This window comes from Mesoplodon mirus (assembly GCF_964341445.2).
Source record: "Mesoplodon mirus genome assembly, chromosome: 7".
Taxonomy (NCBI): Eukaryota; Metazoa; Chordata; class Mammalia; order Artiodactyla; family Ziphiidae; genus Mesoplodon; species Mesoplodon mirus.
Window position 1 is genome coordinate 41,851,819 of NC_138983.1, and position 17,285 is coordinate 41,869,103.

General features: G+C 35.0%; 1 protein-coding gene across 1 annotated transcript in view; it reads right to left on the reverse strand.

Moving 5' to 3' along the window:
* Window positions 1-359: 359 nt before the first annotated feature.
* The window catches only part of FOLH1 (folate hydrolase 1), a 57,627-nt gene continuing 40,701 nt past the window's right edge, over window positions 360-17,285 (reverse strand). The window contains exons 13-19 of the mRNA XM_082628347.1: window positions 15,715-15,782; window positions 13,313-13,404; window positions 10,751-10,841; window positions 7,627-7,891; window positions 7,272-7,353; window positions 3,483-3,575; window positions 360-2,160 (exon numbers count right to left, since the gene is read on the reverse strand). Of these exons, the coding sequence (XP_082484473.1) occupies window positions 1,971-2,160; window positions 3,483-3,575; window positions 7,272-7,353; window positions 7,627-7,891; window positions 10,751-10,841; window positions 13,313-13,404; window positions 15,715-15,782 (881 nt within the window). The 3' untranslated portion in view covers window positions 360-1,970. The remainder of the gene's footprint in view (window positions 2,161-3,482; window positions 3,576-7,271; window positions 7,354-7,626; window positions 7,892-10,750; window positions 10,842-13,312; window positions 13,405-15,714; window positions 15,783-17,285) is intronic.

The following is a 17,285-nucleotide window of genomic DNA, read 5'->3' on the forward strand; positions in this document are numbered from 1 at the left end:
GGTACGTCTATAAACTAAAGGTGTTAAAGATAAATAAAGTATTGCATTTCACTACCTGTGTTCTCAGTTGATTCAACACAATCATCCAGTCTATATGAAGCACTTACCTTTGCCTTTCAGGTATGGTGGGTGAACCAAAACAAGATAGCTGAGCCTTCTCCCCCCAGAAAACTTACTGTATAGTTAGAAAGATAAGGCAAACACAAAACAATTTTTCAAAATGTGCTTAAATTAATCACAACATTTAATAAAATAACACTGAAATGCTTAATGCAAAAAAGATTTAAAGAATAAAGTAAAATTTTTATAGAAATATTATCTGAACTGTATATGTATTTTTAAACTTCTTAGTGTCCACATCATAAAAGGTAATTAAAAATATTTGAAATGAATTTCAATAATATACTTAAATATATTCAAAAATTATCATTAAAAATATAAACAATATTGAAAATATTAATGAGCTATTTTACATTCTTTATTCTATACTAAGTTTTTGATGTCCAGCATGCATTTCATACTGACAGCACAGCTCAATTCAAACTAGTCACATTTCAAGAGCTTGATATCTACATGTGGCTACCCTATTAGGCATTACAGAATCAGACAAACCACCTATTACATGGGAGACACATTGTTTTCAAATCCTCAGGTGACAGAACAATTTCAAGCAGTCTTAGGAAGAGAGGGTGGATTGGAACCCACTATCTCCAAATTCTATAGCAATAGATGAGCATTATAAACAGTCTCATGATGATAATTTTAGAGGAAAAGTAGTCAAAATCAGCCAGGCTGTTTGCTTTGTAAGAGGACTAATTGGCATCTGTACTTGGCATCTTAATGTCCACCAGTGAAGTTCTTTATTTTCTGGATACTGTGAATTGTATTCTTTAGGCCTTTTGTAGAATTTCCAAAAACTAGACTTTTCTTAGGGTATTGTATGTTAAAGAAGATTAGGTTATTTTAGGTGTAAACACAAGCTCAAATCATTTTGATTGGATTTACACAACGGCCTAATTTATTTTTAAGGAAACATCTACATGTTCCTGCAGTCCTCAATCCAAGGGACAGTGATTGCTCCATATATCTGTAATTCTTATATTCTTATATATTTTTTAATAATTATTTATTTATTTGGCTGTGCCGGGTCTTAGTTGAGGCACACAGGACCTTCCTTGCGACATGCGGGCTCTTAGTTGCGGCACATGGGATCTAGTCCCCTGACCAGGGGTCGAACCTGTGCCCCCTGCATTGGGAGTGTGGAGTCTTAGCCACTGGACCACCAGGGAAGTCCCTGTAATTCTTATATTCTTTAAACTTCTTTTTACCTTTTACTAGACAATACTTCATTGCTCCAATGTTATTGTAATTAATCATTCTTTACGTTAACTTTCTCTGTTTATGTTTCTGTGTGGTTTCTCTGTCTTGACTGAATGCTAATGCATAAGTGTTATATCCATGCAAGGGAATGCTCTGTGTCAGTGGAATCTAATGACCTACAGCCACAATAATACATGGATGAAATGTCAAAGGTGAGTGAAAAAATCAAGTCCTAGAAAAATATACATGGTACAATTTTATTTATAAAAATTCTAAAAATACACAACAAACAACAAACTGATGTTTTCTACATGTGCAGTGACAGGAGCAGTTTTGTAAATGCTGAATTAGACATGATTCTCTGATAATGCCACATAAGTGTATTAAAATTTTACTCTCTTCTTAATTTCAACACTTAGTCCAACTTCAGAATAACTTTCTATAATTACAGAATAAAAATCATCCATCTTTCTTATTCGATCTATATGGAGAAGAAAAAAGAATGTCAAGATGGATATATGTATCTATCTGTATCTATATATGTATATATATATGTACACAACTTTATTTTTCAGTTTATCAGTGCATCCAACATGATTCTTTCTGAGTGATACATCATACTAATTCAATGTGTTCTCCAAAGAAACTTCTTAGGCTACTTCTCTCAGAGTCCCTGCTGCAGCCTGCACGGTGAAGGCTGCAATAGAAATGTGTCTCTTCACTTCTTCCCAGGCCTTGGAAGGATCCACCTTGCTTTCAATATCAAACAGAGCATCGAAGATCCCTGGGAATGACTCCCCCATATACTTGTTGTGGCTGCTTGGAGCATAGATGACATGTCTGTTGATAAAAATAGTTTGCTATCAGTTGCTCGAATTATATATACAAGGGAAAAAATAGGGACTTTCTACAATTCATGGATTGTATAATTTTAATTGCCACTTGTCAATTAAATTTACAAGTTCAATCTCCAAAGACTAGTCTATGAAATATGTGGCAATTAATTATATTTTGACTTTAGACAGATGACTTAAAGTGGTTCAGAGCAACAAAAGTGATGACAATGATACCAACAACAGCTTGTCACCTACTATGGATCACGCTTGGCATTAAATTATTTACCTATCATTTTTCTAATCCTTGAAAATAAACTCTACAGAGTTGATATTATAATTTCAAAGAGGAGGAAATTGAGGTCTGGGAGATGAAGTGATCACTCTCAAGGCACACTGCAAGAAGTGATGACTTCAAAATACCACTCTATCCTCTGAAATGTAGCACAACTGTGATTATAGGGTTTCATTTGTGACCAGACAACCTACATTGTGTTTTTCTCCTATTTAAAAAAGAAGTCATGTATAATACCTAGCGTCAAGGCATGATGAATCATTAAAAACAGTTTTATAACATTCAACATGACCTAGGAAGAAGGTGATGTTTTACTGAAGGAGCTACGCCAGTGCATGTAACAGCCCTGGAAGAGAAGGACAAGTTCCACAGTAAAGAGGTAAAGAAGGAAAGGAACATGATTATGCCACTAAGGGGAATCCATTCACCCTGTTTGGATGATGCCTTTACACTCAATTCCAATTCTTTCATAGATAAGCCCTAAACAGAAAGATGAGGTCGTTTCTGGCTGGTCAATGATCTAATTCTTTCTGAATACTTAGTAAGATCAACCTGGGGACAGTTGGTGTTTATCAGAAATAATTATGATTGTCAAAAATTAGAAAAAAACTAAATGTCAACATTAAGAGATAGAGTAAATAAATATATATTTATTATACCTTATGTATATGCATAAATACACATATATTCAAAATAAAATAAGAGAGGGACTAAAATTATGTATACCAAAGGACAAAAACGATTTTATATCTGACAAGTAGAGTTGGGGAGATTTTTATTTTCTACTTCTGACTTCCTGGGTTTTTTAAATTTCCTGCAATGAACAAATACTCTTTTATACGTAGAAACAGAAAAGATAATAAAATAAAGATCTGTAGTAATCATATTACATTATATAAATAAATAATATATTTATCATTTACTACATATACTTTGGAATTTTTTATATGCTTGCAAGAAATCAACTATATTTTTCCCACAGGGCAAAAAATAAGAAAAAAATTATATTAAAATAGTCATATTTTTACCCTTACCTATAAAAAGGCCTGTCTGGTAATCCTAAAGGATCAATAAATGCTCGTTCCAAAAACATCAGTTGATCATTCATAATTCTTAATAATATTGGGCTAGAAAAGGAAAGGAATACAGTTGTAGCTTCATGAAAGTATGTGCACTACTCAGCAAACTAAAAATTCAAAACAAAACTAAACACAGCTAATATATTTTAACTTCCTATAACATGCAAATTAAGAACAGTAGCATGCATAGTTACATTTTTTAAAGTCCTACAAAATACTACTCTGCTGAGGCTTATAAAAGCACTGAAAAAGTTCAATGTGCTCATGGAAAAAATATATAGTAATTTTTATTTATATTGAAATAATTAATTGATAAACCTAGGTATTCAAATATAGGCAACACTTTTTTCATCTTAAGTCTCATAAAAATCTGTTCATAGAAGTCATTTCAATATTGAAATGGAATAGTCTATTAATGTTTAGTAGAGTACCTGGGGAATTATACATATTTACCAAATGACAGCTAATAATATTTTTATTATTATTTTAAAAGATAAATCCACCATGAACAAAAGGGGTGGTGCTTATTTCACCCTTTCAACAATATTTGAATGCCTGTTATGTATCAGACACTTCTGGCTTTCACAGAGCTCACATTCCAAAGTGTGCAGGACAGCGTTACTCTTATAAAAATGACTCAATACAACTGAAAATTTACCAGCCAGCCTGGAGTAGGGCAACAACGTTATTAAATTCAACATATTAAGTCTGTCATAATGAGAAATAACCATTACCATAAGGAATCATAAATTACTTTATATAAAGATTTAATTATCTTAGTTTTGTTATTTTTTAGATTTAATAATAAAACAATGTGCCCATTACTATTCTGAATGTTTATAAAATTTGTTCTTTTTAATCTTCAGAGCAGTCCTCCAAGTTATGCAGGATAATAGTCCTGTTCCACAGATGAGATACTCAGATTCAGTAGATAAATGACTTGCCCAGGTTCACAACTAGAAAGTTTTAGAGTGAATAGTAGCTCAGTACTATTCCTTCAATGGCACTGTGTTGACAACAGGAAGACAGACTAATTAAAGGCCCCACAGTTTGGATTTGAGCTATTTTCAACATTCATTTATTTAGCATCAAGAACTCGGGTTTTGTGATAGTATAAAGGTAAACTGGGCATACACTTTACCTGTGAGCGGTTCACATAAACTAACAAAGGTGGCAACTGAATGAACCATAATTTCAATAAGACGCTACAGGTTTCCGAACCAAATTCATAAAGCATTGCTACAAACACAAAAATTCATGTGGTTACGCACACACCCCATTTGGATGTTCCTTGTACAGAGCAGGGTTCAATCTGAAATATCCCTGGGAGGTAAATGCTCACAGCACCAGACGTACGTAAACAGGATCTATTTCCACCAGAAGCAGGCTGGCCTCCCTAGGGTTGGAGGAGGTAGGTCTTGAGGTTGAATACTATGTGAGCATAAAAGTACCAGGGAGTCAACACTCTGTATCCTTTGATGGGTTAAGGGATTAATTTAAGAACAGCAGGATTCAAGAAGTGTCTCTTCCTCACATTTCAAAGTTTTGGTTGAGAAATTCAACATCCACTTTAATTTACTTTAGCCAGCGTTTACTCATATTATGTACAAAGCATGGCTCCAGGTGTTTCAGGATATGTAAACATAATATAGAGATACAATCTGTACCTTAACTATCATTTAGAGATGGTAAGACAAATACAGAAATACTCAAGGAAGTGAAAGCTCAGTGTCCTGGATTACCATACCATGCCAACAGCAGTTCTCCACAAGGAAGAAACATCATTTATTTAATGATAGAAAATCAGCTTAATAGACTATATGGTGTTTGGCATTTCTCTAAAATTTATTTATAATTGTTGATTTTTTTACTCACATAAAAAATTTGGAAAGAATTTTAAAGTATAAGAAAAAAAATCTTCCTATTCACCCAAGGATATCACGATTATCATGCTAATTGGTTTTCTGTAAGATTTTCTCTATATTCAATAAAATATTGTATATGTACAATTTTATGACCTTCTTGTTTGCTTAACCTTTTATTACAAATATCTTATTATACTTCCTTTATAACCATCAGTGTTAATCTTTACAAAATGTTTAAATGGGTGGACATCTGATTGTTTAGTAATTTCTGTCCTCATAGGTATTAAGGCTGTTTTGAATTATCTGGTATTATAATTTGTAACTTTCTCTGAGAAGCCATTTTATTCCCTCAAATTTGAGACTCTTTCCAGAAGAAAAAAAATCAAGAAATAGAAATACTATGGCAAAGTGTAAGAACACTGTCATGGCCCTAGAAACTTTAACAATATGTATTTATGCTTTTTAATAGTTTAAAGCAATTCACAATGCTATCAGAAAAACATGAGAGCATCTGCTTCAGTGTACTTCCTGTAGCAATGTGTACAAACAAGTTTTAAATTGCTACTCATTTGGTATGAAAATAGTATGGCATTATTTTCATTTGTATTTTTGAATTATTAGTAAATTGAATACTACATTATTTTCATTTGTATTTTTGAATTATTAGTAAATTTGAATTTTTTTAGATCTGTTTCTGCACAGGTGGTATCTTCTTTTTGAATGATTTCTCTTGTCTATTGCCAGTACTTCCAACTTTGTTCTTTTGATTTTCTTATCAATTTTCAAAAAAAAGTATTTTTATTATATCTATATTACCCCCCGTCCATATTTGCTGGAAAAGAGTTTTTCCAGTCTTTTATCTTTGATTTGGAGTATCAGTTTCCACACTATTAACCATTTTAATATTTTCAAATCTGATTGCATTGCTATTTCTAAACTTGGAATCTCACTTCCAAGATATTTCAATTTTTACTAAAAATTTCTTCTATCCCTGTTGTTTATTTTTGCATAGAATGTGAAGTGAGATTTTGAATTCACTTTTTTATCAATTCCTGAAAGAGCTTATACAATATTATTGTTGAATACCTTTCTTTCTCATTTGACTTTAATGTATCCTTCATTACAAATACATCCTTATATATCACTGGTCTATTTTTTGTTCTGTCTGCTCTTTGTCCTTCTATGTATTCCTGCATTAGTCTCCAAGGATTTGATAGTTGTATCATCACAATATTTTTAATATATAGTAGATATTCACTCTCAAAATTCTACCTTTAAAAAATTGTCCCTAACGTTCTCTTTTTCTCCAGTCTTAAAATTTTGTTCAAATTATATTTTACTTTTGTGATTTTACAAGAATTAATCCCAAAGGCTTAACATCTGAAAAAACTAATGGCTTTACCTTATTTGCTAGTCTGGATATAGAGAATTTTTCCAGGTGGAAGTGGAGATTAGGAACTCTTTGTGTGGGTAATGACATCAAGAAAAGGGAGGAAGAAGTTGTGTTTTGGAAATAGGAGAGCTTGGTTGAAGTATGATTTACAGATGCTGAAAGAACAGGAGATAAAACTGGAAGAAGATGGGGACACACAGTGGAGAACCTTCAATGTTAAGGTGGAAATTTTGTAACTACCACTCAGTTGGTAGTAAAGAAGGTACCAGCATTTCTCAACAGCACATATGCCACTCAGAATGTCAAAAATATCTCTTTGAGAGATATGGCAGTCCTGTATAGCCCTGTTAGAATGAAGAGAAAGAAAGCAGAAGAAAACTTTCCAAAGATACTTCAATAACAAAGATGTCAGCTAGTATTTTTTTTTCATTATATCTATTACATGCATAACTTATATCTATATATATATATATATATACAACGTACTTGTTTTTGTCCAAGTCTTGGAGTCTCTCACTGAAGTTAGAAGCAATTTCTGTAAAATTCTTCACTGCAGAAAATAGTGATTCTGAAATAGAAATGAGGACCTATTGGCATTGTTCTATAGTTTAAGCAAAGGGAACAATATAGAAGGTTGTTCTCTTTTGTATTTAACAAGGTATTTATATTTTGTATATTGCAAGACAGGCATCAATGAAATGGAAGATACATTTATATGCATAAAATATTTGATCATATGGAATAGCAATAAATACTAAATGGGCCTAAGGTAGATCATTACATTTTAGAGATTAATAGAAACATATAGACTGTGAATTTTGAAAAAGGAAGTGTATCATACCAAATGACACACTGTATGTTTTCATTTCTTGTGGATGTTTCATTGAAATATTGTAGATTTTATCAGCATACTTTCTTAAAACGACAGCATAATCTCGACAGTCAAAAGGGAGCACTATGGAATTGGCTAGTTCAAAGACGATTCCTCCTCGAACCTGGGCCACAGCAAGGTGATACTTAAAAGCTGGATCATAAAACTTTTCCACTAATTCATATGTTTCATAGACACTGTGATACAGTGGATAGCTGCTGAATTTGTTTGTTGCCTACAAAAAAACCAAAAAAACAAAATATATCTCTCGTGAGATAACTTATATAAAATGCATAGTATCATAGATACTGTTAATAATAGTAAGACTGTTTCTGTCAGCAATGAATAGAGGAAAGTATTTAAGTACCTCAATAAGCCACTTACTAAAGGGTTAATATAATATTAAAACCCACCCCAGGTTTTCACCAGTTAAAAAGTATGTGTATATAACATAAACAATACTATGAATATTACCTTGGAAAAAACCTAACATTCTTGCCTTTAGGAAAACAGGAGATGTAATAGAAATGTTTCTGAAATAAAGACAAGATAATGTTGCATTTGGGTGAAAATAATTTAAGAAGATAGAGAATCATTAGAAGCAAGGAAATAAGCATGATACAATATTATATAGGGCAATGTTGCAAATCATTTGATGACTGAAATTCCATGAATAACTTTCTGACAAGCAGTGTGCTGACAAGTGAAGAGTGAACAGTGAGAGTTTCAGTAGTAGATCCAAAATCTCACTAAGTAAAGAAGTAATGCTCAGTCAGGTATAAAAAAACAAGAACATACACAAAAGGCAAGAGAGAACAACTTTTCAAATTCTGAGTTGCTGATTTATGCCTTTTGCCCATCGTTTAGATGCTTTTTTTTTTTTTTTTTTTTTTTTACTGATATAACAGAACACTTTATATAGTGGTGCGTTGAGAGTGGGACTCTGGAATTAGCCTGCCAGAGTTTGAATCGAGGTTTCATGGCTTATTACCAAATAACTCTGGGAGGTTATTAACCCAAAAGTTATTAACCTTTCTTTGCTGTAGTTTTCTCATAAGTAAAATGTAGATAATATTAACATCTACCCTCATCACCAACCCCAATGGTAAGAGATTATAGAGATTTTCTGTCTGGGGAGAATAACTAGCCCAAGACAAAAGACCTATAGATTATCTGCATTAGTTGGCTCCCAATGAAGCAACAAGAACACGCATTCTCAATCCCTCTCTTGTGAAGCACCCCCTACAACAAGCACCACCCCTGTATACAGGGCTTCAATCAGCTTTTTATGGTCTCACTCCCAAATAAGATACATTGCCAAAGAGGGCCAGGCATTTGAAGAAAGTCTTTAACTTGAAAGATACAGACCAAGCACACAAACTAAAATAAAATCAACCCACAGTAAGGAGGTACTACGGGGAATGGAGGGAAACAATAAAAAAGAATGAATGAATGGCAGAGTTGAGAAAAATATCCCAGAATGTAGAAAAAGACACAGATAAGAACACAAAAGAACAGATAAAGACATTGGAAAATAATGCTACAGATGCTAAACAAACTAATAATGGTTTGAGAAAGAGGAAATAATCAAAGAAAAAAACATTTCCTCCAACTACAATACATAGGTTTCCAGAACAAAGAGTCCACTTTGTTTCCAGCTCAGCATATTAAAAAATGGTGTAATACACATGTACACCAAGGGCAACACAGTCATAAACAGAAGATACTAAAATCTTCCTTTAAAAAAAAACAGAGGCGGGGCTTCCCTGGTGGTGCAGTGGTTAAGAATCTGCCTGCCAATGCAGGGGACACAAGTTCGATCCCTGGTCTGGGGAGATGCCACATGCCACGGAGCAACTAAGCCTGTGCACCACAACTACTGAGCCAGTGCTCTAGAGCCCCCGAGCCACAACTACTGAAGCCTGCGTGCCTAGAGCCCTTGCTCCACAACAAGAGAAGCCACGGCAATGAGAAGCCGGTGAACCACAATGAAGAGAAGCCCCTGCTCACTGCAACTAGAGAAAGCCTGCACACAGCAACATAGACACAATGCAGCCAAAAATAATAAATAAATAAGTTTATTAAAACAAACAAACAAACAGAGGCAAGAGATCAAGGAACAAGGGACTTCCCTTGTGGTACAGTGTATAAGACTCTGCACTCCCAATGCAGGGGGCCCGGGGTTTGATCCCTGGTGAGGGAACTAGATCCCACATGCATGCTGCAACTAAGACCTGGTACAACCAAGTAAATAAATAAATTAAATAGAAAAGAAAGAGATCAAGGAACAAACAACATCTCTCAACAGGCAATGAAGCAGTGAGTTCAAAATTCTAAGGGTACAGAATTTTCAAGCAAAATTTTGTGCCCAGTCAAATTATTGAAGAATTTTGTGTAGTATAACAGACATGCAAGGTGTTTAGCTGTCATTCACCCTTTTCAAGAAGTGCCTGAAGGATGTGCTCCCAAAAACGTGGAGAGTAAATAAGAAAAAGGAAGAAAAATCTGGGAAACAGAAAATCCAAAATACGAGTGAAATGAAGATACTCTCAGAATTCTTAGTGAAGGAAAATTTCACAGCCAAGAGCTGTGCCACAGGCAGAAAGAATAACCAGAGAACCTAGAGGAGCAGAAGAGCCCCAGTGGGAAAAATGGACTCTGCCAGTTCACCTGATGTGTTTGAATATACTAAGAGTTTGAGGTGAGTTAAGTATGGATACACGAAGGAAAAAAATGTCTTCTAATCAACAAGGGTAGCACAACTATATATGGAAAAAATGTGATGAGGGAAAGTATTTGGGGGTTGGGAGAAGAAGTGATATAAGAGAACTGAATGCCTAGCTTTCCTAATAAGAAGTAAATGGATAATACCTAAAACTGAAAAAGAAAGAAATAGCAGCAGAAGCATATTATTTACAAACATGCAGATTGATATCAGAAGAAACCAATTAAAATACTGAAAGAATTTCAATTTGATGAACAGAATCAGAGATGGAACAAGCATGGTGCTTAAGTCACTTTTTTTGATCCAGAATTATTTGTTTAGCTAAAATATATTCATAACTAACCATGAAGAACTTACTGATAGACTTACCCAATCTTTAGTGTACCGTGCTCTGCCTGAAGCAATTCCAAGTCTTTGGAAGAACACTTCAAAATCATTACCAGATCCTAATTTGCTAATCCTTTCAGGGATAAAATACAGGATTACTTGAGTAACTTCTTCACTGAGTACAGATCAAAATTAATTAAACTAATCTCCACTCAATACTATAACTATAATTTTTAGATATATTGCATTGGATATATTTTAGATATAAGCAGCAAAAAAAACCCCCCAAAATGGGGGGGAATGTCAATTCTGATCGCAAAATATCTACTTCCATAAGACTGTTTTAGGGAGAGGTGACCACTGTTCTTTTGGGTTTCTGGATCCAATTCCAACCTGTTTGTGTGTGTGTTGTCAGGGGGGGCAGTTCCCCACACCAACAACAAGTGATTCTCCAGGCCATCAGCTGGGTATTCTACAATTCAACTCAATTCTGACATTGTCCCCCCAGAGATAGGGTTAGGTCCCACACATTAAGGGCTCAGTCCCAAGAGACTGTCCCCCCCCAACACACAACCACCACCAGTGCTTCTGACCAACTGGCTGTAGATGGGAGGTTCCCACGCGCCCCTCCTTGGGTTTGCTAGAGCTGCTCGTAGAACCCAGAGAAACATATACTTACTAGATCATCAATTTATTATGAAAGGTTATAACTCAAGAACAGCCAGATGGAAGAGATGCATAGGGTGAGGTATGGGAAAGGGGTCCGAACTTCCACACCCTGTCTGGGCTCGCCGGACTCTTCCAGCACCTCCACGTGTTCACCAACCAAGAAGCTCCCCAAACACAACCTTTTTGGGGTTTTATGAAAGCCTCATTCCATAGTCATGATCAATTAAGTCACTGGACACTGGTGACGGAGTCAACCTCCAGGCTCGCTCCCTTACTGGGAGGTTGAGGGTCAGACTGAAAGTTCCAACCCTCAAGTCACTTGGTTGGTTCTCCTGGCAACCAGCCCCCACCTTAAGTGGGGTCATATCACCTCATTAACATAACAAAAGACACATTTGTCCCTCTCATCACTTAGAAAATTCCAGGGGTTTAGGAGCTCTGTAAGAGATCAGGAGGACCAAATATGCACTTCTTATTATGAATCACAATATCACAATTGTATGTTGCTTTTTTAGAAAAAGATTATTGAAGTTGGAAAATATTTTCCTTCACTAACTTTTTTTATTACCTATATTTGTTGTACATGATAAAGTTAAAAGAATCAGAAAATTTTCAGATAACTCAGATTTAATTCCCATCCTTAAAAATTTAAATTATTCATACTGTTATCTTTTTTTTTTTTTTTTTTTTTGCGGTACGTAGGCCTCTCACTGTTGTGGCCTCTCCCGTTGCGGAGCACAGGCTCCGGACGCGCAGGCCCAGCGGCCATGGCTCACGGGCCCAGCTGCTCCGCGGCACGTGGGATCCTCCCGGACCGGGGCACGAGCCCGCGTCCCCTGCGTCGGCAGGCGGACTCTCAACCACTGCGCCACCAGAGAAGCCCCCATACTGTTATCTTTAGTCTCAAACTACTGAGATATTTATTATTCTTCCCGTGCCTATGAAGACACAACTAAACCTGAAATGATGTCTATATTCTTCTTAGAATGCAGTTAACAAAATACTTGTTAACTATATAATGTTCAGAAAAAAGAATATTTATACAGTGATGAGAGGACAGACTTAGGTGCCATGTGTATATATTACCTATTCAAAAGTGAAACATATTTTGATGGCCTACAGATTTAATTTCAAAACACACAGCAATATTTTGTAAGCAGATAGGGTAGGGGGTCCCTGGAGAAAGAGAACTAGGCATGGCTTTCTTGACATAAGACAACTCATTTTTGGCCTAAGCCATTTTGTGGTAAAGGCCTGACCACAATGCTTATCCTTGAACAGGTCTCAGTAATTAATGATATTCAGGCAGCAAGAGAATTTAGGAACAAATGACTTATCAGGCAAGAGAAGTAACAATAGCAAAGATCATAAATCAGTTGTAAAGACTCCCAGTTCTGTTACAATGGTAAAGATTAGCCTGAAGAACATTTTTGAGCTGTTTTGCAGAATTTGGATCCCCATGAGCACTCAACCCCCAGATCAGCTGAAACCTAAGGAATGATGATGTTGACCCTTTCTGAACTCAATCAACTAAAATTTGGACTCTGTCAAACTTTGCCCCAATTCTATACTGAATTCTCCTCTGCTCAAACCCCCTCATGAATATGTATGTACCCTTAATTTGAAACTTCCCCCATTTTGCTGTCCAGGGAGACACTGCTTTGGAAAAGATCCCCGGTACTCTCCTTACTTGCTGCAAGTAATACATCCTTCCTTCTACCACTCTTTGGCTTGGTTGTGCCATTTGGCTGACACCCACCAGGAGGCAGACCCAGTTTTTGGGTAACAATTTAATTTGTAAACCTAAGCATCACTTTTTCTTTAACAGATATTAGAGAATTTTAAATTAAAATTTTATTATTTGTTGAAAGAAACTACCCTTTTATTTTCAACACAATTCCATACTGAATTTAGTAAAGAGTTTTCTTTGTTTACCTGGGCAAGCCACTGAATTCGGGTGAAGGGCTTTTTTCATTCCAGCTCTCAAAAAGGGATTTACCTTCAAAACCTTCATCAGGACTTTGGAGCTACACAAGTTAAAAGGAAAAAAAAAAAAAAAAAAACAGAGAGAGAGAATACTTATAAATCAGATGTTTTAAAACCTAAACATCTATTAACCAGGGAATGGGTAGCCAAATTATATTCAGGAAAATAAGGAATGCAATTCATACATTAGTAGTCATTAAGAATTACAACCATGAGTTTCTGACAATATGGGAAAATGCTCATGTTATTATATATAATGCACCTATTATTAAAAAAATACATGGAGTGTATGGAAAAGAAAGCTATACCAAATTATTACCAAGCCATTGTATTCAGATGAATGGTCACACCGTAAGATTTTTTTTTTTGTCTATTTTTCCAAATTAAGGGAGGCTACTCTCAAAAACACATTCCTCCTCCTCTTATAAAAAAAAATGAAAGAAGCAAGCTGGTTAAGGGAAGGTTTATTTTTTTTTTGTATTTTGTATTTTTTTAAATATTGCTTTGTGCCAACAAGTTTGTCAAAGTCATTAAATAATACATAACAAAACAAATGCACTAATATTTTATTTAATTAGTTGAGTATTTATTGTAATTGTGTTAAACACAGGGCTTTCAATACATTTTCAGATTTTACAGATGAGAATTCTAAGGGAGTACAATATGCCCTACTATTGAATGCTAAACTCAGAGCATTAAATGTTATGTGAAAACGTTTAGCACACTAATCTGTAACTAATACTCACTAAACTGTAACTGAATAATATATTGTATAAAAAGTTTTTATTTAATAAATTCCTATGCTCTATTTTTTAACAGGTTCAGCTCAAAAGATTTTATAGACTACCTATTCTGTGGAAGACTTTTTGTAGATGTCAGCCATACAAAGTTTAATAATAAAAATTACACACCATCTACTAGTGGGAACTATAAATAAAAATGTGGAATTCGTGTGCTAGGTACTATAATAGACGGATGTGCAAAGGTCGATGGGAACACAGATAAATTTATATAAACTTGGGGAAAGATGTTATGTCAGCATCTTAAGTCATAAAATATCAATACATAAAGCAGCAAAATAATTTCACTCAAGCTCACAAATTTGCACAAAACTTTGATAAAAGGGACAGTACCACTCCATTTATTTTAAGTAATATGAATTTGAAATAATGTATTTAGAAATATATTACTAAAGTCACAGTTTATCACTAAAATTTGAAATACCGCCAATCACCTTCCCCAAACAAAAACAGAATTTTAAAAATCCAAAACTGTCAAGCATCATATAATTTCAAACTTGACCTAGAAAGTCGTGTTTTTGCATTTGTCACAGGGTGCCACCCATCCACCTGGTAAACAAATATAACTGCCAAGCTTCCTTAGCATTGACCTCAAATTACATAAATGGTGGGAATTCTCTGAGACACAATGTTTCAGATATTTAATTTTGTATACATTTCATGGGAATTGTAAAACTTCAGGCACCTGACAGAGATCTTAAGTAACAATATGAATAGATTAGTGCCAAATTAAACTTTTCTATTCCTACTGGAGATGTTAATAAATTAAATTCCATGCTTGGGAAACCAAAGCTTAACAATATGTTTAGGATCTATTGAAAATCCCTATCTGAGGGAAATAATTGTCTTTCCTGGTAATTACATTTCAATTGGTAATTCTGTTAAATAAGCAAGTCTTTTTATCCTTTCCAGTTCAAATCAGGTAATTAGCAGTAACAGCAAAAATCTGCCATGCAAAACATTCCTTATGCCTACCTTTAGGAATGGTGGCTTTATGGGGCAGGAGAATCAAAATGAAGTGTTGCCTATTGGTCTTATAGAAATTCAGGCACCACCTCTCCGCCAGGTTCACTATGCTCTTCTGCTGTCAGAATTACGATAACTTTAGCTCAGTGGACCAAAGCCCACAGCAGGAAATCAGGAATTGGTACATGGTCTTACCCAGTCTCTGTCCCAGGAGTCAGCACCTCGTTTTTTACACATTCTTTTTCTCAATCGGTTAGAAATGTCAACTCTTCCAGAGTCCTAAGTTAATTGGTATCATTATATTAAAGAGTAAAAAACCAGTTTTAAAATTAAGGAGTTAAACCGCAGGACCAAGTCCTGGTTCAGCTACTTGAACAAGTTGTGTGACTGTAGTGGATAATGCTTTTTGGGCTCAGTTTTCTTGGTTTCAAATGGAGATGGTAGACGCAATGCTCTCCATAGACTGCCTCAGATGTGTGGGAGAAATGGGCAAAAGTTATAAAACAACACAGATGTTTAACATAATAATGCCACCTCAAGAAAACATCATTTGGAGAACTTAAAATTCCATGTGATTATTTTTACCTCCTTTGTTAGGTTGTATACCAAGCTGTACATAAGTGGGGTACAATCAACTCTCAGAGTGTAGTTTCCTGAAAGACAAGAAGATAGTTTGTTTTCTATTTCATTTCTTTATTTTATTCTTCCATTCAAAGACCATTCCTAACTCTTTAGCCAGAATCATCCCTTTATAACCTAAGTCTGGGGAATTCCCTGGCGGTCCAGTGGTTAGAACTATGCGCTTCCACGCAGAGGGCATGGGTTTGATCCCTGGTCAGGGAACTAAGATCCCATAAGACTCGTGGCCAAAAATAAATAAAAAAATAAAACCTAAGTCTGATCAAAACTCTCCAGCTCATCACTCAATAAAATTCATCCTCACCATGACCCTTGGTGCCACACATGAAACAACCTCAGGTCACTTCTCCACATCTTCACCTTCTACTCCACCCAAGCAAATTTTCTATACAAGAGAGATAATAAAAGTACTCACCTCACAGGAATATTGTGTTAAATAAATGTTTATATTTAAACATTGGTTGGTAGTTTGTGTGAGCTAAATTCTATATATGAATGTCAACATGATGGAAATACCTCAAACTGAGGACAGTAGTTCCTTTGAAGAGAGGGTTATTTGAGAATGGTTTCAGTAGAAATTGTTTTCTTTGTAAATATTGCATTTTAACATTAGAAAGCTAATAGATGACTTATTTTTTTATTTGAAAAATGAACAGTTAATAAAATTTTAAATATAAAAACAAAGTGAGACAAGCTGTATTCCAATCACAGAGTAATGAGTGTGTTATTTGCTCTTGATCCTGCAAATGCTGGGGAGACAATGTAGTGTTTTAAACCAGGGAATGACGTAAACAGCAAAATCAAAGATTAAAAAAATGCATTAAAATCAAGTCTTAAAAAAAACTAGCAATAGAGAGAACATTATTCTACTTTTGAAGAATATATGTTTGGTATACTTATTCTGTGTGGCAAAGGTGTTTCATCTTCATATGTGTGTTTAAATAAGGATAATAAGGAATTCCCTGGTGGTCCAGTGGTTAGGACTCTGTGTTCTCACTGCTGGGGGCCCGGAGTTCAGTCCCTGGTCAGGGAACTAAGATCCCACAAGCCGTGTGGCATGGCCAGTAAATAAATAAATAAAGATAATAATAATCCAAGCTAACATTTTTGAACATTTACCTTGTGCAAGGCACAAGTCTGGGAGTTTTGCAAATATTAACTTCTTTTGCCCTTACAAGAGCCTTTGAGATATGTGCTCTTAGTAACTCTATTGAGAGGTGAGAAAGTAACAACCTGAGGTCACATAACTATAAAAGAAAGTAGCAGTGCCAGGAATACGGCCAAGCCCTGAGCCACTAACTAAGGAAAGTTAGAGGAAGAAAGAAAAGATAACTGAAACGCACGAACTAACTTAGGGGACAGTGCAGCTCAGATACGTGGACAAAGAAGAAAATGTAAATGCCAATGTGCCTCCATCAATATGCAATGCTCCAACTATTTTTGACATGGCAGATTTACTAATAAACTAAAGAAAATATTCTATAAGTCCACCCTTCATTGATTTATTCATTCATTTG